The sequence below is a fragment of the Streptopelia decaocto genome (genome assembly GCF_964273445.1).
Source record: "Streptopelia decaocto genome assembly, chromosome: 5".
Classification (NCBI taxonomy): Eukaryota; Metazoa; Chordata; class Aves; order Columbiformes; family Columbidae; genus Streptopelia; species Streptopelia decaocto.
Window position 1 is genome coordinate 54,085,286 of NC_138659.1, and position 23,495 is coordinate 54,108,780.

A 23,495-nucleotide genomic window follows, 5' to 3' on the forward strand; every position below is an offset into this window, starting at 1 on the left:
TGATTCTATTCTGTGATTCTAACTGGTGTCAGAGAACTGTATCTCTATTTTCCTCAGTTCTACCACCCTGTACTTACCAGCTTTTGTTTGGCAATGAAAAATGGGGCTAATATATCCCAGGCTGGGCTAAACCAGTATCCCTTTTTTTCTACTATATGACTGCATATTCAGGGAGTGATCTGGTGCAAATACAGTGAAAGTTCACAGATTGTTCCTTCATTCTTCACAATTTTACAATCCTTTACTTAAGGTAAAATTGCTGCATTGAAATAATTGTCCCCAGATGAACTGCCAGATGAACTTCAGTGTGCTTAAAGTATGTGCTCTTCAGACTGTAATTACTGTCCTTCACAAGCAATTAAAGCCATAATACCACTGTCTCTTGGAAGCAGCATCTGAGTCAAGCAAAACTTGATGTAGAGAGAATAAACTAAATCAGCCTTTACTCAACCTTTTTTCCCTCTTGCACCACCACAGACAAATCTGAGCTCTGTCACCCTTTACACAGTGGCTTTTTATATAGAAGGGTATATATTAAAAAATTTTCTTGCCAGGTATGTGTGCTGAAGGGGTAGCTGGCAGTGGTGTGGGACACGTGCAGATGAAGAGCTGACTTGGGCAGTAGATAAAAGTGCATTTCCAGCCCTGCTCCATGTGCAGAGCCCCTATGAGATGTGGTTCTGTGGGACTGGTACACCTGAGGAAAACACACCCTGAAAAACTAACTGTGGGAGGGAAAGGGGTTGAGAGGCTTAGAGGAGAATTAAGGTAAATATAGTTGTTCTGCTCTGTTTAAGTAGTTTAGTACACAAATTTTAGGGATTAAACATTCCCATCAGGTCTGGTTCCTTCTAGACACTGTAAGCTACCTTTCTATTGGACCTGTTCTCTCTATTGTCAAAGCAAAGCACTGCAGCCATCATGGAACCACTTGCTGGAGGTGATTGCTGTTTTTTTTTCTCTCTCAGCTGGCATTTTTTTATAGCTTTTTTTTTTTTCCCCTGGTAAATAGTTTATTTGCACCAAATGGTACATCTGAGAAATTCAGGTCTGAATTTGAGTTTAACATGGGTTAAAAAAAAAAAAAAAAAAGGAAATTTCCCACTTAAAAAAAAAAAATCTATTTTGAAAATTGCTTTAAGAAGGGCTGAAAATGTTTAAGTCAAGGAAAAACATTTCAAAGAGGATCAATTGAATATTTCTGTTTGCACAAAGTAGTTTCTTATTTAACCCAAAAACCTACAAAGCTAGCATTTAGTATTGAGGTTGGCTGTTATTTTTTGAATGTTTTCATTTTACCTGTGGGCATGATAATCTATTATTTATATAGGTCCCTATATAATGTCTTTCCTCAGAGAGGAAGTCAAGCTTTCATGGGAAGTGACTTGGCAGGATGAAGTGTCCCATGTTTCCCATGTGGTTAAAAGTTAAATTAACTTTATCTCTTGTCATGTTTTACTGCACACAGCTTTTGGCTTCCTGCTCAAACTGCAAAATGATGTGTATGAACAGCATCAAGGCAGACAAAAAAAAAAAAAGCTAAAAATATGGAGACAGAAAGAGTTACGTTAAATGGTCATTAGGAATGACTTTTCAGTTCAGGGACTGAGGTTGGGCAGAAAGTCAGAAGCATTACTTCCCTCTGCCAATGCTCTTGCTGGTTATCCACAGTACCAGGACACTTGCTAACTTTCTTGGCCAAGGGTCTACCAGTCAGCTACTCTTCACTGTGCTGAAGCCCAGCTGATACAAATGGTCAGCAGGGAGATAACTGGAGAAGCGCATATATTCCAGAAACAACAGCTCAGATCCCACTTCTAGCCTCATTTAAAAGAGTGTAAATCTGAGACTGCCACCACGAATTCAAAAGACTTACTATCACTTCTAACCAGCTGGTTCCACCAGCACCCAAAGCAGCTAAAGGTCCAAACCAACTCAGCTATTGTTGCAGCCTGCACATTGAGAAGTACAGCCTCTGTAAAGGGCCAGGGAAGCTCTTCTACTATTGGAGATATGACCTGATGGCCAGTATTCAGTATCCAAGATATGATGGATCTTCTCAGCAGAGGAGGAAGCTGCCAATTTCAGATGCGTTTTGTCAATGCAACTCAGCAATACAAACCTGCAGGATTATACTGCAGGGCATTTGTTTTGCCAGGGAAATATTTACCCACTTTTCTACACTGCAGAAACACCTGTTAGGCAGATTGGGATGGTGGGGAAGGAAGTTGTACTAGGATCAGCCCATGTACAGGATACATCAATTACTCAGATTCAGTTTTCATCCAGTTATCTATTTATAGTTTATATATGCTATTTAATAGTATCTAACTATTTCATCAAACGCTTGTCCTTTCCTCCCCCCATTACTTACTGCAGATTTTGCCTCCCCTCACCAGGTACGGGTGAGAGAGAGCTTAGCAAGGAATACAAATAAAAGTGATGGGTGCTAAGATGGAGGTATGGCATTCTCCTGTGCCCATCCCGCCAGGCTGCCAGTGCAGGCGAGAAAGATTTTTCTTCCTTGCAGGGAGCAGTGGGTCGTTTCTCTCTGAGCTCCCCGGCTGTCTCCGGAATAGCTCCCCAGGAGGAACGCAGCCCCTGGGCGCTCCCGGCTCGCAGCGCTGAGCAGCAGCCCAGCACGGCGCTGCCCTCTGGACCAGCGCACCTGGTGTTCCTCCTAACGCACGCCCGAGCGTGTGCTTTGTGCCCTTTCCCTCCCCGGCTTGGGCTTGCAGACATTCAGCTCCTGATCTGATCCTTGTCGAGTCAAAGCGTCTGTTGAGCACGACCGGAGGAAGGATGCAGAGGCGGAGTGCGGGATCAGCGCTGCTCCCTGAAAGAGGCATATTAATAATACTGATGCGTGGCCAATTAGCAGAAGGAGTCAGGTCCAGCCCTCGTGTCTGCGTGTTAGTGATTTATCGACAGTAATTACCGAGGCACTTAATGCCTAGTTTGGATGAGAATTAATTCGAGGCCGGATAAATAATGCATTAGGGTTTATTTAGCCCCATGTGAAGCTTCGCCCCTGAGCCAGAGCTGAAGTGGCTTTTGCGCGGAGCGCGGCGATGCGCGGGGCGGCGGCCGGGGCCGGGACCGGCCGCTGAGGCTGCCGGCAGTGGCGCGCCCAGCCGGGAGCATGCTGAGCCCCAGGATCCGGCAGGCCAGGAGAGGTGAGTGTGCCTTCCCCTGCGGCTCGCGTTGTGCGGAGGGGACCGTCTGCCGGCACGGGGAAAAGTGCCGGCGGTGGCGGAGACCCTCCACCCCTGCCCGCTGGTCCCCCGAGCTGCGGCCGCCCCCCGGATGAGCGAGGCTGCTGCCCCCCTGGCCCAAGCCGGGAGGGCAGCAGGAGTGAGCGGCGCTTGCAAAGGCTCGGAAAGAATGAAGCAGGGAGGAGACCTGTGCTTGTGTTCACCAACGTCGTCTGCAGTGTCAGGTCAGAGCAGCAGGGATAATTCAAAAACTGTACTCCATTCTGGACTCGATGGAGCATTTGCAACCCTGGGGTGGCTGCTAATGCTGTGTTTCTGATGCTGAAATTCACTATAGCAGCCGGTGACAGTTGTGGCAAGTTTACCTGCAGCACCTTGGAGAGGTCGTTTGCTGTAGCACGGTATCCCTCCAGGGATGGAAGCAGGAAGTGGGGAAGTCGTTCAGTATGAGCTGTGGGCAAGACAAAGGAAGGAAGGAAAATCTGCCCTGAGTTTACAACAGCTGCTTGGAGCAGTCGTTCAGACTTGTGAGGTGTAGCATGCAGTGTTTGTAAAGTGATCAGCTGGGGCTGAACACAGCCAGTGTCCCCACTACTGCTCGCCTGGAGGAGATGCTTTGGCAGGGTGTGATCTCCTGCTGCAGCACCAGTTCCTCATCTGACATGGCATTTGTTGAGCATCGTTACCATTTGCAACCTAATGACAGTCTCAGAGGGCTATCCTCTCGCCCATCAGACACAGGCTAGATTAATGTCATTTAGGAGCAGAGGCAGTCAGAAAAGTATGTAAAGATTAGTTCTTTCTTCTGCCATGCCCACATTATAAAATAGGAAAGTGTCACTGTCCTGGCTGCTGTGATTCTGAGACAGATACTTCCAGCTGAATGTCACTTTGCATCATAAATGCAAAAGCAGTATTACACGCTGAACAGTCTTTAAAATACCGACAGCCCATTAAATAGCTGTTAGTATCTTGGAAGAAGCTTCCTGCCATTTGCAGGTGTCAGGATCAGATATGTACAGGCTCACCCACAGTAAAGTCATAAGTACTTATTTTTTAGTTACACAATTTTGTAGAAGTTCAGCATGTCTTTCATAGGTGCTGTCTCTTTGCCATCTCCCTTTTAAGGGGTGTCTAATCTCCTTCCAGTCTTTAATGATGAGCTATAAGTTAAATGATGTGACCAGAGCAGTACAGGTAGTCTGTGTCAGAGCAAGGAGCATAGGCTCTCACAACTGCATGCCTGCCATTCTTCCACTTTCTTCAATTAATCTGGAAGAGACTAAGTTTTATATTAATATATATTGAAGTCTAGTTATGGGACAGATATTATTCTAGATCCCTATGGGGTACTGATGCTTGGGGAACAAACCGTAGTGTACCTTTGTGATTCAATTTCAATTTACAGCAGTATATGTCATCCTCTCAAGGTTTAGCTGTGCAGTGGTACATTTATTTCTGAGTGAAATTAGAACTCCTGAAAAGAGCTGTCTTGATGGCTTGACGTTTCAAACGTCAGGAACTTTTCTGCTTTTGCAATGCAGTGCAAAGCACTGGTAACCTCTTACAAAGGTTACCAAGTAGGGCCAAATCCTGCAAGGTTCTTCTATAGCTCTTGTTCACAGGAGCTCTAAACAGGCAGTGCTGAAGATACTAGATGCTTCTTGAAGGTAAGCATCCCACCTTGCGACACTGAGCTGGATGTGAAATGGTAGTTATGCTCCCTGGACTCTCAACTGAGATTGCTAATGAAGCTTCATATGGTAAATGGTGGGCAAGCAAACTACTGAGAGGGCTAGAGAATCTCTTGCTGATGGTCAGCATCAACAAAGGCAGAAGATCAGCTGCAAGCTGCTGCATGAGCTTGGTGTGACTTCTCAGGGTAGTGGCTGTTAGCTTTACCATTAAGGACTTGTTTGTGTAAGGAAGGCAGCGTGACTTCTCTGAGCAGACAGAATGAAGAGAAGGGGCAAGGAAAGATACTCTGGGTACAGCCTGTGGTTTCACTTGAGTGTGATGAGAGGCAGCAATAAAGTGGAAGCTAGGGATGTTCATATATTTGGCATAGATTTCTTGTGGTTGAATTACTCAGACCACCTTGCACGTGTGTCCAGCTCTTTGCTTCAGGCTCCCTGCATCTGTGTAAATTGGAATGCTTTACCATCTCCCCTTGTATTTCCAAATGTCTACTGAGAATGCACCTTTAAACCTTCACTTGAGATGTCTGATGCTGCCATTTCTGTTTTTCTTGTGGATGGTCATTAAGAAAGCTCCTGGATTTAAAAACATTCAGGCTTTTGATAATGCTGAGTCTGGACTTGAGCCTGACATCTGGGGTGTAGTTCTTAGTATTTCTGAAAAGTATGGTAGAGAACAAAGATAATTTGCCTTACTGGAGGTAACTGTCAAGTATAATGCAATCCTTGTTGTTCCATCAGCAAACTTGCATCTGTAACTCAGAAACATGAGTTCAGAGGTACATTATGTTTTCTTAAGACATAGAAAGGTGTAAAATCTCACAAACTGAAAATCTTCATGTGCATAAAGGGGTCTTCTGGAAAATCATTCATCCTGGCTAGGCCTGATTGGATCTTGCATTATTTTTTCATCTACAATGTCTGATGTACAGCATTTGGCAGAGTACAGGATTCTGAAATAAGTGGCTGCATGGAAAATATATATTTTCACATTCTATGTGATGGAACATAGCTCTGCAAACAGGAACACCAAAGCCACGAGCGTCCCACACTGCATCTGTGGTTTGAGGGTCTGATGTTGCACACAGCTATCCCAGAGCACATGGGAAGCCAGCCCCTTGGCACCTCCACTCACCAGGAAAATAATAACACCCAGCTTCTTATTCTTAGAACCAAAGAAAACAGCCCTGGAGCTGTGAACTCCTCCAAGCTCTTTCTTCAGAGCCCACCAACATTGCTGAGAGCACACCTGCACCCAGAGCAGGGAACAATCAGTCTAACTCACTGCAGCTGGCATGGTAGAGCCACCATTCACAGGGATCCCACCTGTGGGGAAGAGTCACTACTCCCTTATTTAAATGAGTGATCCTTTAAGGTGGAAGAGTTGACTTTAGTAACTATTTAAGGCATGATATGCAGGAGCTGAGCTTTAGAAAGGTATGTGGGTAAAAGTCTAGGATGAAGTGCTGGTAACTATGATTTGGTTCATAGCTCACAGCTTGTGAGCGGGTGGAGGAAAGGGTCTGTGAGACCCTGGGGAGAAGGAAGTAGGGGCTTTGCCTGTGGTGTGGCTCTGGGTTTCATCTCTTTTGCTTTGGAGGAATGTGAGATAATGCTGCTGAGTTTAAAATTCTAAGACAATGGTACAGGGGCTGTGGAGGGAGCCATTGGGGCTGGAGTTTGTGCACTGCTGGATTAACTGCCCTGAAGGCAGCAGGAAGAAATGTGCCCAGACTACAGGATAAAGCATGTGGAACAAGTGACCTGGGTGTCCTTTCATACTGTGTGCAGTCTCAGGGAGGTGAATGAAGCATGGAATTACTTGTGCTCCTTGGCACCAGGTCAGTCTCCTGGCACTGTGTTGTTTTAGTGTAGGAGTGTGTGGCAGTGAGCTGTGTTATCAGCTGTGTGCTGTGATTACTTTGTTCTGTTGTCCTGCTTCAGTGTTTCTGTGCATATAAAAAAGGTCAAGGAAGTTATATTTGTGGGATTCTTCCAGAGACGGGTTCTGATTCCCAGTTGTGCTTTTAGGTCTGTCCTGTGAAGAACTGAGGCTGTTCAAAGGTGTAATAATCTCATCTCTGTAGAGATGTTCCTTTTTTCCCACATAGAATTTGTGGTGCGCTGAAGTAAGTGCTGCTCTTGACAACAGCAGCTTTCTGTCCCTGTTTGAAGGCTCATGTGGGAAATCATTCTCCTTAGGAAAAGCCCTGAAAAGTTTGCTTATCAAACATATGCAATCTGAAATTGAAATAATGAGCCATGGCCTCACCTCCTGAGGAAGGGAAGGGGCCTTGAGAAAGAATAGTAATTCAGGTCAAAGGGTAGCAGGACTGCTGGGAAGAGAACGTGTGTGGAAGGAATTATATATTAAAAAATGAAAAAGCCATAGGGTCTCTAATTACTTGTAAAACACCCACTGAGTGAGGGTGAAACTGGCAGGGTTGTGAAGAGCACAGTGGAAACATTACAAATGCTAACACCTCTCTCCTGAGAGGCCAGCTGCCAGCTACTTTTAGTGCCTGTCTAAATGTATGCCTCTTCATTGCAAAGTTATTACCAGAATGAGGTGGGTTTTTTTTTCCTTGCTGGCTTTCCCTTTATCTTCATGCTAGCTAATAGGCAAGCAAAGCAGTATAAATAGCTTAATTTCTTTTCTCCAGCTCTCTCCATTATGGGCAAAGGTAGTTTGAGGCAATGAGAAAGGTACTTGTACCCTGCTGTGGGAAGGGGAAACCCTCATCTTTTGACCTTAGTAGTTCTGAGAGGGCATGGACCTGTGTCCTGGAGACAGGATGCTCCTTCATGAACAACTCTAGTGTCTCAGTCCATCTGGGCTCCTTTCTGGGGATATTGGTGCATCTTCTGCTACAGTGTATAGCTTATGTCTTGTCAGAGTCCTTCAGGCTGCCTCAAACTCTTTGGCTGTAGCTGAAGTGTGCTTTTTAGTAATTCTCTTGTGATTCAGATCTTCATTCATTTCTCTGCTCTTTCTACTCAAAGGCTGCCTGTGCGGTTGGTGTGGGGTTTTTTGTTTGGTTGGTTTTGGGTTTTGTTTTTAAACAGAATGTGTCTTACCTAGATGTAAATATCTGACTGAAACTTCTGCCTTTCAGGTAAAGGCCAAAAGATATTTTGCCCTGTATATATAGCTAGTTTCTAACAGCAGTCATCCTTAGTTTGAGAGTGAAATTGTACTAGTTTCTGTTAGATTTCAGATTTATGATTTTTGCCTTCAGGAATGCAGTTGTTCTCACAGGAGCTTAATAATATCAAGCAAATATTTGTACTAACACATCCTTCAGACTGTCAGAATCTTTTCTTGACAAGCCTACTGGCTTTGGTGCATGCAGTCTGGTATCCCAAGTGCTACAGAAAATACAGGTTACTAGACAAACATATGTGAAGCTAATCATCTCCCTGCTTTCCCTTTAGTTGGACGGTACGGTTACAGAACTGCTTCCAGTGAAATGCATGTATGGTTTCTCTTGGAAAAAATTATGGGTCTCAAGACCCTTTTATTTTTACTTTAATTTTATTCAGCAAGATCTGATGGGTGGCTGTGAAAAATTATTTTCCAGAGCAAAAAATGCTTTCATATTTTAATTTTGTCTAAAATAAAAACAAATCAAAGACAAGAAGTAAAACACAACACATGGTTTTGCTCCATAAAATGTTCTGAATAGACAGGCGTAGCTTTATGGAATAGAATAGAGCATGGCCTGCTCTTATGGTGGTTTTTCTGAATGTGGTGAGTGCCATGCAGGTCACAAAATGTAAGCAGGCATGTGGTTGTGTAGCACCCTTTTGTTTCTGTAGAGATTGCTGCTCTCTTTGGCATGAGGGAGCTAAAAGCCATTGTAAATCTCTTTTAACTGATATCCTTCTAGTTGTTTAAATACATCTTATCACCAATCACTTCAAACATTCTGGCTTTAATTTCTTTGCTTATTATGTTTCAGGATGATAGATTCTCAGATCATGTTGAGGAAGTGTCTCGGTTTCATTTGTGCTCCCTGGCTGTGGTATCTTAGCAATCAAATCCAAACACAAATACAGATGTGTAATGGACACACAAACAAAATCTAAACCAAGTATTTTATTTCCTGCAATTTGGTGAAAGAAAATGCAGTATCTCTTTTGAAGGCATATGACTCTTGTGTTTTCAGTGCATCCATTTTTGAGACAAAGTTTGAATTAAATAAAACCACTGAGAATATAGTTTATAGTATGTGAAACCACTTCACTTTGTGGCTAGCACTTTAAACAATGACTATATCAGAAATAATATGTAGTGTCACTATGTCATTAGACTGAAGAAACACTAGAGCAAAGTGCCTTCACTGTAGGACAGTTTGTCAGCTAGAATCAATTATAATTACTATTGATTTAAGCTAACTGCCTATGAAATTTCAAAAGATTGCAACTTTAATTGATATTGAATTGCATTGAGTTGATTGATTTCCACATCCCTGATTTAAGTAGGCTTTTACTGATTGCTCAAATCTGTGGTGGTGTTCAGAGTTACGAGCAGGAGAAGGAGAGCAGAAGAGATTGCATAATATTGCCAGGCAGAATTGAGCTAAGGGAGAGGAGATGGTATGGAAGTGAAGAAGTTGTCTCTTGTGTGCATGCTTAGGGTAGAAAATAGATGTGATGAGAAAACAGGAATGTGCATATTGCTTGGAGACAGATCTGAGTTGCAGAGGAACTGTTGTAGAAGTGTATGGTGCTCTGTCAATGGGACAAGGAAGAGAAATGGAGAAAAAGTAGCTTTAGGCAGGACTGAGTTGGAAATAGGGATTGCTATCTCTGTAAGGAATGACAGTGTGGCCCTATCTGATTTGGTCCATCCACTTCTTAGGATAATCTTTCAGTTTACTATTAAGGAGATGAAAACCAAGTGTGGGACTTCAGATGGGGAGTTTATTTTGCTAGGCCCAGGTGTTTGCACAATGAGTGCTGATTGTCTCTCCACTGCCTTTGCCTGTGTTCCTCCCCTATCTTCATCTAGATATGAGAACTTGATTTGCCAGTGTCACTCCCAGTCTAAGGAGCATTTTGAATATCTGCAATTCTGATTTCTTTCCCTCTAATGGTTTGTCATCCAAAAAACAGGCTTGGCTCGTTGTTAGTGCCACCTATGGGGCAGCAAGGATGTGGGTCTGCCTGGTCTGTTGTAATCTTGCTGTTCTGTAATTGCCTTGTTTCCCTGCTTTTGAGTGGATATGTCCTGCAGTTGACATTTCAGTACTGCTGTGCTGTGGAAATGAATCCTAAACCTTTTTCCAAGCAGAGCTTGAATTATTTCTACTTTGATTTCAGTTTAGAACATAGGCATTTAGCTGAGTCAATAACCAATTAATGAAAATGCGAAGAGCAAAACCAAACTATGCAGTATTATTGAACAGGCATTACTAGATCAGAACTCTAGAGCATGTAGAGTATTTGCTGAGTTGTTGTGAGTCTGATTTATTGATTTGTTTTCTTTCTTATGCTCTGCTGATTCCATAATTCTGTTAAATAGATGAGCACTGAGAGTATATATCTACCATTAAGAATCAGAGGCTTGATGTACTAAAGCAGGTATTTTGATTTCAGTAGAATGCCATATCTGCTGCTTTAAAGGCACACTGTGCTCATCCGTGAAAGTCTTCTTCTGACCTCTATGCAATTATTGTATTCTGTGAAGCATGCAATATAAACGTCAATGCCATTAATAGCCATAAATAATTCCTCCTTCTAAAAATTTCTATCTGATCCATGCTGTTGACTTACAGATGAAGTTGCTAAGTATCTCCCTAATGAAATTAACTATTACAGTCACAACTAGAAACTCTAAGGAAATGGAAAGCTAAGACAGCATGAAGAATTAACAACCATAGCAATCAACTAAGACATGGTGCTGCTTAAAATAAAAATATGAAGATATGCATTCTCTAGAGACCAGTCATGAAAGGCTTAACTCTTCACCATAATAAATTATCATTAGGTAGGGCTGTACAAATAACACCAAAGGGTGTGCAAGGGCAACTATGAAAACATACCTTGGGTTATTCCAAGGCTAGATGTTCGATGTCTCTTGTGAAGTCTGTGTCAACATAGAAGTTAAAACAAAGGTAGCTGGTTTACAGTTAAATAAATCTAGTTTATTTTTAGGAGGAGGGTTGAAGTAGGAGAAGGTTTACATAATATATGCAAGTCAGGAAAACTGGAAACTGCTGGGACTTGTACAATTTATCTGGAGGGTGAATGGGGTGTGCTCCAGTGTGGAGATGACTACGTTGTTTACTGAAGTATGGATATTGGTATTATTAGAATAACAGATTTGGTTAATAGCCAAGATGTTGCCTAAGAAACATTGCAGTTCTATTTGGAAAAGCAAATTCTTGGGATATTTGTTCTCATAATGTTGTAACATGAATTTGGAAAGGGATCTGGTTTAGATTACAGTTTGGTCCTTGTTGTAAAATGGCCTGGGACAAGGCAGAGGCGGTTCCTTCAACTAAATCCTTATGAGCATCTGCAATAGAGATTTAAATGCAAAAAGTCTGTTTTCTTACTACATACCTATGAAATAGGATCATCAGTTTCTTGGCAGTGACTGGGGAGTGAGGGACTAGCAGGAGATGAAGTTGTCCTAGTATTTTTGCAATCATCTGCTAGAGGGCACTGTGTTGCCAGAAAGGGATGTACTAAGGTCTAAGGATCTTAGCTTCATGATGTAAAGCAGTTCTTTATGTATTCTGCCAGAATGAAAATGCCTGTCTGTCAGAGCGCAGGCGACCGTGGGTAAACCTGGATACATCAAAGCCTGATTTTAAGTGAATATTTTTCTGAATTGTTTTGACTATGTAAAAATAATCAGGATTGAGGAGTGCTGAGTTACTTTAAGCAAATCTGAAGTTAGCTGGTAAACTTCACTAAAGTAGGACTAATGCTGTATATGAGCTCAGGTTAAATTCAGCAAGGTATTTTAGCCAAAAGATAAGGGAAGTGTGATTCTGAAAAAGCTATGTAACTGCATCAGCAATTAAAACATTTTAACTTTTTTTTTTTGAAGTGGAACTAAAAACAGAGTACAAAGTAAATTTATTGCCCCAGAAAATAGTTATAGATTGAAACCTAATTGCTCTTGGTTGAGGCATAAGACAAAATCTGTTATTCACAGTTCTGTTGAGAACGGAGAACTTACCTTAGCTGTTCAGAGAAATGGGGAAAAATAAAAATCCCTTCTGCCTATCAGATTGGGCTTTCACTGAGAAGTCAAAGACTAGAAAAGTCTGCCTATGAAACTGGGAAGTTGTCAGATGCCAGAGTGCCTACTGGATAGTTACAGGAGAGGTGAGAGGATTTTTAAATCAGTGTGAGAGGTGGGGAGTATACAATACTATACCAGTGGAGGTTGCTGTCACTGAACCATTTTGGGAATGGACTATGTGGTACCATGCAGGTATGCCCTCTGCTGATGGAAGTCTTTGCTGTGTAAAAATGCTAGTTTTGTATTTCTTTAAGAAGTCAAACATGATGGCCTGACTGCCAGGTTATTGAGAAGGTCAAAGTAGATTTTATCACAGACACCAATGTGATTTCCCTCACTGGATTAAACTGAGGAAGCTCTCCAAAGATCTGACCTCAGTCCCTTATCTGCCTCTATTCCTATCGCAGTTTGCTTCATGGAAGAGAAGAAATAGGGTCAAGTTTAATGTTGCTATTGTAACTTTTAAAATGATTTTATTATTTTATTACCCAGCCACTACCTCCACTCTACTTTGCCTTATTTTGCTTTCATTGGCATATGTTGTGAGTTCCATCACTGTATGGTGAGTCACCAGGGGCAGAAACCAGAGTCGGGTGGTAACACTGAGGTGACATGTTTTAATTATATGAACCCAAAAGATGCAAAGCTGCACAGTACTTTGAGAGCAGAGTGTTGGTCTTCTTTGTGATGAGCTAATTTATATGTAGTGTATCAGGGATGCCTGAAGAAGCTTGTCTGGTTTTTAGCTGCAGCAGTTTACAGTGTCAGTGTAAGACATCAATCATTTAGATTACTGGTACTGGTCTGTAAACTGTAGCCCTGTTTCAAGTGGGCAATTACAACTTGTGCTTTAAGTTAGCTGAATGTAGAAAATGAGAAGGAACAGGATCATGTTAGCAGTAATGAAGGAAAATGGCATGAGATATTAAATAACTGTTCTTATAAGATATTTCATAAATTGAAAGGAAGTAGAGGTGGAAAAGACCTATGAGGTCATTTAAGCTATCTATTCTAGATGACTGACTTGCTGCCTGCAATATATAATCATTATCTGCTACTCCAGACAAGCTTTAAATGCCACATGCTTCAGTCCTTTTACTGCAGGCATCTTGGAAGAGAAGAGGAAGGAAAGGGCAATAGACTTCTTTCCTTCTTCTGAAGCCTTTCCTAAGATTTATTATTTTTCTTCTATTTTGTGTCTTTTTTTTTTTTTTTTTAAATTTCCATTGTGTTTTTCTGCTTCAGTGTCAGAAAGCCCTGAAGACAGGGCTGACTAATCATCCTGGATAGCTACATTATTTGTGCCTATTCTCTTTTCAAATTTTTCTCTAGTTCTGAATCTCTTTTTCTTTTCCTGTGGCAGCTGGTTTCACTGGCTAATCACGCCAGTAATGGTAGTGTGTGGAGTAAGAATAATTTCTTACACTCTCTCCTTCCTCCTCTTCTGTCCTACATCACCCACACTTAAGCATCTTCACTGGGTAAATACCCCTTTAGGAGAGAGCAATATAATTATTTCCATGTAGAGCTGGAAAGCAGTAATGACTTGCTACAAAGAAAGCTGGCATGAGCAGTGGAGCCTTACAGGAGGTATCCTGTCACCTAGGAGGTTGCTAGAGTGAGCAGCACCAAAAGGTTGATGTTTGTCTTGTGTTTGACTGTCATGAACTTGAATGTATATGCTGAAAAACAAGTACCTACTTGAACAGGGAGTATGCATGTAAAGGTCTGTCCATCTTGCAGAAGAAAGCATGGAGCAGTTATTTAGCCTCTTTGTGGTTCTTATCCTTATTTCTTTGTAATTGCTTTTTCAGCCCGGTCAAAGAGTTTGGTAATGGGTGAACAGATTGGGCCTCCCTCCAGACCTTCTTCTCCAAATCCTCAAGAACGTGTGTTGAAGTCTGGCTGGCTGAAGAAACAGAGGAGCATCATGAAGAACTGGCAGCAGCGGTGGTTTGTGCTGCGTGGGGACCAGCTCTTCTATTATAAGGATGAAGAGGAAACTAAACCTCAGGTATAGAATCATAGAATGGTTTAGATAGGAAGGGACCTTAAAGATCATCTAGTCCCAACCCCCCTGCCATGGGCAGGGACACCTTCCACTAGACCAAGTTGCTCAAAGCCCCATCAAACCCTGCCTTGAACACTTCCAGGGATGGGGCATCCACAGCTTCTCTGGACAGCCTGTTCCAGTGTCTCACCACCCTCATAGTGAAGAATTTCATCCTTATATCTAACCTAGTCTCAGTTTAAAGCCATTACTTCTAGTCCAATCACTACACACCCTTGTAAAAAGTCCCCGGTTTTTTGTAGGTCCAATTTAGGTACTGGAAGGCTGCTATAAGGTCTCCTCAGATGTATGACTACTTTAAGAACTGTAGGATGTATTGGTTGTGACTTCTACATGGGTCACAATCACTGCTTTGACAGCTCACTTTGGTTGCTCTCTATCCTAGCAAAAACCATACCTGCTTAAGGAGGTTCAAAGGCAAGAGGCATTGCAGGCTGACTTAGCTACTCCCCAGGCAAGTAGAAGAGCTTGGAAGGAGGTTGAAAGGTGTTTATTTACTTACTAGGGCATGCTGACCTCCAAATCTTAGTATGGTCATCTGTGAGACTGGAGTTTGACAGAAAGAGATATGGAGTTCCAGATTGTTGAGGCAGGAGTGAAAAACCTGTCTTAGTCAACTGTGACTCATTATCTCCCAAATAATCCATCGTTAAGCTGAGAGGTGAGCCAGCTGCTTAGGGCTAGTTTGAGCATGGAGGTTTTGCTATAAGCCAGCATGCAGGACTTGAGAATGGGCTGTAATATGGGTTTTAGTGTGTTTTGTATACAACTGGGAGTTTTTGCTTTTCTATGCAAATTTTGTGGAGAAAGGACTTATGCAGGACTTTGTGGTGTGTGTCTGACAGCAAAACTGATTTGGCAGACTGGGAAGAAATGTGACCTTCTACAATGGGGAAAAAATCAAACTGTCTGAAGTTTGTCTTTATCAAAACTTTTACTTTATGGAGTATGAATGAAAGAGAACACATTTCTTTGTGGAAATGACTGGTTAAGTCCCACTGTGCAATATGTATCGGTTAGCATCATACAACTGTCCCAAAGCAGACCATGGAAAGAAAACAGCCAGGAGAAAGGAATAGGATCAGAACATTTGGGAACTAGCAGAGAGAAGAGGTCATTTATTGGTTAGATAATTTTATAAAAACCTATATATGATAATTAAATAAATCAAACTACAGTAGGGCTACTTAAAATGGTAAGTTTAGATCACCTGTATCAGTTTGTCCACGGGACAACAAATGTGTGAAAGACAGCTTTCCAAAGCACATTTAGTCTTGTGAAAGATTTAGGAGAGTCTAATTACCTATGTGCTGAGTGGTTGTAGGGCAGTTTGCTGGTGATAAAGGATAATAGAGAGTCACCATGCAACATTCTTATGAACACATGACATGTTTAACTTGCAACTTTTTGGAAGTGAATATTTTAAACAGTTTTAAATGAAACAAACATGACACAAGTTTGTCTCTCTTAAGCCAAGTATTAATTGAGTTTTTTTTACTAACTTCTTTTTTTTCCTCATATACCTTTTGTGAGTGTGGTGCTGGTCTAGCACCAATTTCTCACAATTAGGTGTAGTTCTGTAAAACAATTAATGAGAGAACAGTGCTCCTGCACCTAGGGTAAATGGACAGCTGAGGACATTGCAATTGTTAGTCTGAACTCAGCTTTTCTGACCTTTCTATATCTACAGCACTTGGGGGGGTGCTGTGCTACAGGATATGATAAAGATTAGAGCTGAGATGAAGAATTTCTTCAAGTTCTTCAATATACTTGTAAAATATTATTTAAACATTTGAGCTCTAAGGGCTTTCCTAGTTGGAGTATAGCGTGCAGTATATTTCATGTGGTCATTGTTTTGACTGTCAGGCCTCTAACCAGAGTAATTGAACAGAGGGAACATAACTGAATGAGCCAGACAATGTCCCTGTGTTGCTGCCTCCTGATGAGTCAGTACAGGCATTACAGATGGACAGACAGCCTGTATAATATCATCACCATCCACACACTTATTATGGTCTGTTACTAAACTGTTTGATACAGGTGCATGCTTAACTGTTGCACATAAATTGTGTTGCAGAGTGAGAACAGAAATAAATTTTTCCTTGTGAGCCTGACACAGGTGTGGTAGATCCACAAGGTTGTTGGCTGCATCTTATGTCTTGCACTTACCTAATCAGGAATTTGATCCATCATTATGGAGAGCCTGCCTGTGAAAGAGAGACTTGAGCCTGAGGATGTATCTATTGTTGCTCAGGGCTCTGCAAACAACAGCTGGATTTAACACTGCTATGACAAGCACCTTATTTTCCCATACAATGCATGGCAAGAGCTGGGCACTTCTAAACTGTATTGGTGAATGTGATGAGGAAGAGGCTACCTCAGGTAATCATGAGGAATGCTGGAAAGGTGAAGATGATACAAGACCATGTCCTGACTATTTTTGTGACAGTTGCAAACTAGGATTAACATCTGACTTCAGCTGGAACTGTATGCATCGCACAGGTGAGATCTACTTTTGGAATCTGTAGATAGCTATTGCTTGGGGTTCTCTTGAATGACAAGACAAGGTTACAGGCTTAGAAGGATAGTTGTGACCATGGGAGATATTTCAATTGATTTATATTAATTCCTAATTTCCTTTGGCTCTAAAGATACTCAAGTTTCTTTTAAATCTTTCTACTTTAAATATTAAGTATGGCCTGCAAGCTTGTGTGCAAAACCAAAATCAATAGCTTTACTGAAATTCCTGTTGATTTTCTGCCTATTTGATTATTTATATATACTGTGGAAAAAGGTCATGTTCTTATTGTTTATCTGACAAAGTCACCTGAGATTTATGCCATAATGTTTCCAGAGAGAAACCTTAAACATCTTTTTGTTTATGGATGTTGCATTTTCTGTTTTTATGAAAACATGTGCTTCCTGGTCCTTAGAGTGAATTGTAGATGTTGTTCTCTGAAAACAATACTGAAAAGATGGAGCTGTAATCTAATGACAGGAGAATGGCATAGGCTTACTGGAGTGAAGAGGAGGTATTCTGTGGCGTTAATGGATTGAGTACTGTTGAAGGTGTGTATGTTTGTGTGCCAGATGACATAGTTGCAGTGGCAGAGTTCACTCCATCAGACTGACTTCTGTGCTAGAAATCAGAAGGTAAACAGCTCTTGCTTTTCTTGAGTATTTTGGGGAAAGGAAGGAAAGGAAAGGAAAGGAAGAAGGGAGTACTGACCTGCAAAGAGCTTTTGATGCTCCTACTGACTCTGTCAATATATATGTGGGTTTTTAAAGTAGCTTTGGGTTTGTTTCTATTCCCAGGGTAGGAGGTAGCATGTGCCCCCCCTCCACTTCTAGCAGAACAGAAGCCACTCTGCATCTAATTCATTAACCTTTCAATATTGACTTGTATGATAAAAGGCTTTAGTGCATCTTCAGTGAGCTTAAATTTTGCACTCTAGAAAACAGCAATATTTTCTACAATGTGTTCTGGCCACTGGACTCTAAGGGTGATGTTGTGTATGATATTTTTCTGTACCATTTTGGGATAATCTGTGATGCATCTGCAATATTGTCATATTGCCTTTCCAGTGTTTACTGTTACCTTTGGAGTACCTTCAGTGTGTCTTGTCATTTCAGTGAACCTCAAAGTCAAAATATAGTCTTGTCTTTTCCTAGTTAAGCTCTGTTTTCATCTAGGTCCAGTTTCAGGCAAGGGAAGCCAATCTGTAGTTGAAACTGCAGCCTCTACCAATCCAGAAACCACAGTCAAACTTGCTCAGTAGAATTATTTGCAAAAACACAGCTGCCCAGAAGTTGCATGCCAAATACTTCTGCATATTGGTGTGTATACTTCTCACTAGCAGTGTTCTATTGTAGAGAGTTTATCTATGCTGTGGAACTAGTTTTTAAAAGAAGTGGGTTATAGATAGTTTGATACATGTACTTTTTCACAAGCGCTCTTTTCTACAGAAATATTTTTGCCTATCTATACCCAGGGAACAAATGACTTGCAGTAACATAACTGTATGTGTGTGAACTTCATTCTAAACTCTTGCAAAACCACACCACTGAAGGGTGGAAATGTTGTCACATAGACTAGTCTACAATCTCTAGTTCTAAGCCTAAATTGGAATGGATTTACATAAAACTAGGTTGTAGTATTGGGTTAGCTTGGGCTATTTGATCCTTAGAATTTGTGCCAGAGATAATTCATTGTTATAAAGCTGCTGTAGAAATTTTGTTTCATGTTCAGCTAAAATCAAGGTGCTCATGTAGTCCATCATCTTTAGCTTGGGATGCAGAAACACATAGCTGAGAGCAGATTTGAGCCCCACTATTCCCCCACTTCTGTCTTGTATGCATTTGTAACAGCTACTGAAGTGCTATATTAAAGGTAATGGTATGAGACCTAGGATGATCAGTGTTCTGGCATCGGCTTTGTTTGTTGAGGGACTCAGTCATGAAAAAGAAGCTTACCACTCATGTTTCCTGTGTCACAGATTTTTCTTTACCAAATCCTGGCTCTACAGATGCTGGCAAAGGGCAGAACTTCTCAATGGGTCATGTTAGGGAGGACCACAGTAACACCCTTAAGGTATGAACGCTTGTCCTCTTGAGATTGTCCCTCAAAGTACCAAGGCCCCGAAAGGGTGCAAGGTGATACTATCATCAAAAATTGGATTTGAACATCCAGCTTACTTGGAAGGTCTGTAACCTATTGTCTGCCCCTGAGTTGTTCAGCCACCTCAGGCTCCCAAAGCCTGAGGGAGGGAGGAATAACTTTGTCATGAATTGAGGTTTATTTCTGGGGCATGCTTTGGCATATATCAAGTTAGACCTTGGGGATTCAAACTGACTTAATCCATCATTAATTCACTTCCCAAGCAAGATTGCTAATGCAGTCTGAGTGGCTGCTGGACAAGGACACATCAATCTGTTTACATTTAGGAATTTATTTCTACCAGTGACAGCAACTGCAGTAACTGTCAGAATTGATACACTCTTCCTACTAACATGAATTGTTTTGGTTTTTTCTACTGTTTCATCTCTGTTTAGAGTTCTCTGTTGTGTGCCAGGCAGATTAGACAGCTGTGAGCAAGGTACTCTGTTACCCTCTGGAGAAGAATGTTGTCCTCTAAAAGGACTAGTTATATAAGACGGAAGAGCTAAGAGCAACTTGCTGACATGTGTGCAGAGAAATGCACAGAAACCTCATCTGAATATCTTGGCTAAATAAACATCTATGTCCTGGAAGTATTTTCTAGAGATGGGCCTAGGTTGCAGGCTTTTTTTTGTTTTTCATAGGTAGAGTGAGCCTTCCTCAATTTTTCTTCTTGAAAAAGAATAGGGAAATAAGAGAACTAGAAGAAAGACACTGTGGCTGCAGCAAGTCCTGCATTCCTCCTGCTGTCTTGCGTCTGTGGTTGATTTCCTGTTTGTTTTTTAAAAGAGCTCTGCTACATAGTGATCTTCTACTACATTTTATCAAAACTGATTAAAATAAGAAAGGAGTCACTTCCATGAGAACTTTCTATAGAATGTATGAAATCAAACATGTTCTGAAAAGGGTCAAAAAGAAGGTAGATTTTGACTAGGAAATGCTTTGGTCTAGAATGTTAGTTCAACCAGTTTATGCAGACCTAATCTCTTCTAGAGTAAACATTACTTTCAGCTGTCAAAGGTGTGTCTCATTAGAGGAGACAGGTGACGCCACACCATATGGTGCATCAAGCATGCAGGAAGTCCATTTGCTTAACTTTGTTGCAGAAGGGTGACCTGAGGCAAGCAAGGAACTGCAGTGTGAGATTTTTGGGTTAAGCCTTTGAACTCATCACTGATCTCAGTTTCCTGCAGAAAGATGGGCTTTCTGAAACTTTTTAGTTTGGCACTGTTCTGTGAACTGCTCCTGCTCTTCACTGTAAATACACTCTGAATCTCATGGTCTGTATATATGGCTGTGCATCTTAACTATTCTATGGTATGAACCAGCAAAAATCTGGCATATATATCATTGGGTTTTGTCTCAGATACATATAACCTGGATATATCTATTTGCCAAGGTTACTATTTCAGGGTGAGAAAAACCCTCCACACAAAAGTGTGGTGTTTTTTTCTGAAGTAACACAGGGTTTGATTCAGAGTCCTGAGTTCTGCTTGGTTATAAATGTGAGGGTTTAGGTAATTGTTTCAAATGGGCATTTATGCTTGCTTTATACTGTTCAGTAGGGAAGGCTTAACTTTTATTTTGTGTTTGCTTACAGGCACTAGCCATTTTGCAACTGGCTAGTTTTGCTAAGAGGGGACTGTACCTTAAAGGGAGAATGTTACTGCCTCTCTAACATCTTTTATTTCTACAAAATGTAAATTGGTCCTCAAAGGAAAGCAGCTGCTAATGTTTAAGACCATTACATCTTCTGACAGAAAACAACTATTGCCAGCTTTCAAATAATAGCTGAAACTCTGAAAGTCTGATCAGCTGAAATCAACTGATATTGGATTTGCACTTATTGCTATGTGTACGTTTCTACCTTGTGTCAATAAAATAATGACCTGAAACTGTAAATTTACATCTGAGAATGCATAAACACCAAATTTAAGCTAAACCAAATAAAGGACTGTAAGTCCCTTTTCACAGTTTGGGTTTTTTGGGGGTGGTGGTTGGTTTTGTTTGTGGGTATGTTTTGGGATTTTGTTTGTTTTTGTGATGCATCTGCAATTTTGTCATGTTGCCTGGTTTTGTGGTGTTTTCCTTTGTTCTGGTTTTGGTTTTTTAATTTTTTTTTTTAGCTGACTTTGATTTTTTTTTTGGGGGTCCTTTCTTGTGGCAATCCTTTCTGATTTCAATTGTACAACTTAGATATTTTTTTCTTCTGTTTGTGCTGCCATTTTCACCATTTCCATAAAGCTGTTCCATATACTCCTAGAAGTGGGAAGTGTTGGAATTTGTGTGTAGCATTACAACTTCAGGTTCTATTCTTCATAAAGAAGCCTTTTTAAAAGACAAAACAAAGAATTGTGACCCTCTCACCTATTCATGTGCCCTTACCTATGTGCTTCAAACTCAGGTTGACATAGGAGCTACTTCTTTTTCTCCCCTCACTTCAGGGAACTTGATTCCTATGGTAAGGCAAGCAGATACTTGCATTTAACACTTTTGTTCATTTTACTTCTTGAATATGATGTCCCTCGGAGCATGCTATGAAACTACTTTAAAACTTGTGCATTTAGTATGAAGAAGAGATGGGGAGGAAGTAGGGATCTCAGTATATCCAATTAAAACATTTTTGTTTCAGAGAAGTACCTGGTAGAAACCAGACTAAGAAATACGATCTTCCTGCTCAAGACAAAATCTGAGATTGCTCCTTGTCAAAACATCCTAAGCTTTGGGTACAAGCAGGATTCAAGGTCCTGTCTTTGAAAATCATGCCATGTTCACTTAATCACTGTTTGTTTCTTGTTCCTGGCTGATGTAATATTCTATGATACTGCCTCTACTTTGTGTGAATCTTGTGAGTTGCAGAGGAAGCTGACAAAGATTGTAACCAGGATGTGTTGTGATTACTGATGTTGTTATGCTCCAAGGTGTCTTGGATTTGACTGTTATATTGGTTGAAGAGAATGTAATGCTGCATGTTTACTAGAGATATACATGAAAACAGTGACTGAAACAACTTCTTAATTTTCAAAAAGGTTTGAACCCAACTTCCATTCCAGGGCAGCTCAGTGGAAGAATAGGAACTGCTGATTACACTCTTCATGGCTTAACTCCCAGTTCTTACTGCCTTTTGTCTGTCTTACTGTATGTATGTCCTAAAGAATTTTTGCTGGAAACTCTTTAAATTGTCAAAGATTAAAGTGAAAAAAAAAAACTGAAGAAACAATGAGACCCAAATAGCATGTGTGTTCTTGTTCAACACATGTTACTGGACAAGAGTTTCCTGTGATCCCTTTTTCAGCTTTTCCATAGATTATGATTTTCTTTGCTTTGAAGACACTATGCCAACAACTATGCAGAATTCCCAAACTGAAATACATTGTGTTAATTATGCTTGGGCTCAAGGTGAAAATTAATCAGAATTCTGAGAGCATTTGAACTTGAGAACTGAAGGGGCCCAGATTTCTTGCTAGGGAAACCATAGTTGTATTAAAAGACAGTCCTATTGTCTTGCAAACTTGAATCAGCTTCTGTCCTGCAGTATGTCCCTGAGAACTTCCGTATACTGAGAAAACAGGCTGTTTTCTTCAGTAGCAAAAATAGGAATTTAAAAATAGAACTTCAGCCACCTTATGGTTTGCAGACTGCAATCAGAAACTAAAAGGTGAAGGAAGAGTAGATGTAATGCTACATGAAAATTTGCAGGGTACAATCAGTTATGGAAACCAAGGAGAATCACCTATGCATGCTCTGAATATTGCTATTCCAGAGGAAAGATCATTTGACCAGAAGTGTGCAGCATGAGAGAAAGTACAGGTGAGGCAGCTGCTTGACCAACTGAATATTTTCTTGCTCAGAAGGGTGGGTTTGGAAAGGAGGTAGGTTTAGTTGAAGGGTTGGAATTAAATTGCCTATATCTGTTATGTTTCTCTTCTTTTTCTTTACCTTCTTTGTGGCCTTTCCCTTTTCAAACTGATGTTTGTGTCCCTTACAGGGTTTGATATTCCTACAAGGCAATCAGGTGAATGAGCTGCCACCTAATCCTGATGAACCAGGGAAACATCTCTTTGAAATTGTCCCAGGTAGGCCATTGTTTCCTTCTACTTTCAGTGTAACATCACCTTATTTCAACCAGTTGTTGTTAATGATAATTGAACTGTATTTTCTCGTAAGCATTCTGATACGCCAGCCAGATTACCTAGAGAGGCTGGGAAATGGGACTTGACAGACTACTCAGTATTCTTTATTTTGGATATAACTGCTGCTGTGGTACCTCATGAAAATAGTAGTTGAGATGCATTGTGCTCCTTGATTTTTTTTTTCTTTTTTTTTTTTTTTTTTCTTTCTGTTTGGATAGGGATCCTTGCCTGGAGTGTTGTGCTGTCTCCCAAACTGATGTGATTTTTCTGGTTGTTATGAGAGGAGCCAACAGAGCTGAAGCTGGCAGCACTGAACTTATGGAAAAGGTGTATGGAGTATCTGAATGCAATTTCTTTAACAGATACTAGTACCCACGTAATTCAGGGCAGGGGGTAATCTGAAAATGCTTCACTTTTGGATAGAAAGTTTGAGAATAGGTGAGCTGCCATGGAAGATAGGT

The 23,495-nt window shown here is 41.0% G+C and overlaps 1 protein-coding gene across 2 annotated transcripts in view; it reads left to right on the forward strand.

The window, feature by feature from the left end:
• Nucleotides 1-3,142: 3,142 nt before the first annotated feature.
• Nucleotides 3,143-23,495, forward strand: part of ARHGAP22 (Rho GTPase activating protein 22) — a gene marked incomplete at its 5' end in the record, with an annotated part of 136,488 nt that continues 116,135 nt past the window's right edge. For both annotated transcript variants that reach the window (XM_082053098.1, XM_082053099.1), the window contains 3 exons: nt 3,143-3,176; nt 13,988-14,187; nt 22,890-22,977. In XM_082053098.1, coding sequence (XP_081909224.1) covers nt 3,143-3,176; nt 13,988-14,187; nt 22,890-22,977 — 322 coding nt within the window. The remainder of the gene's footprint in view (nt 3,177-13,987; nt 14,188-22,889; nt 22,978-23,495) is intronic.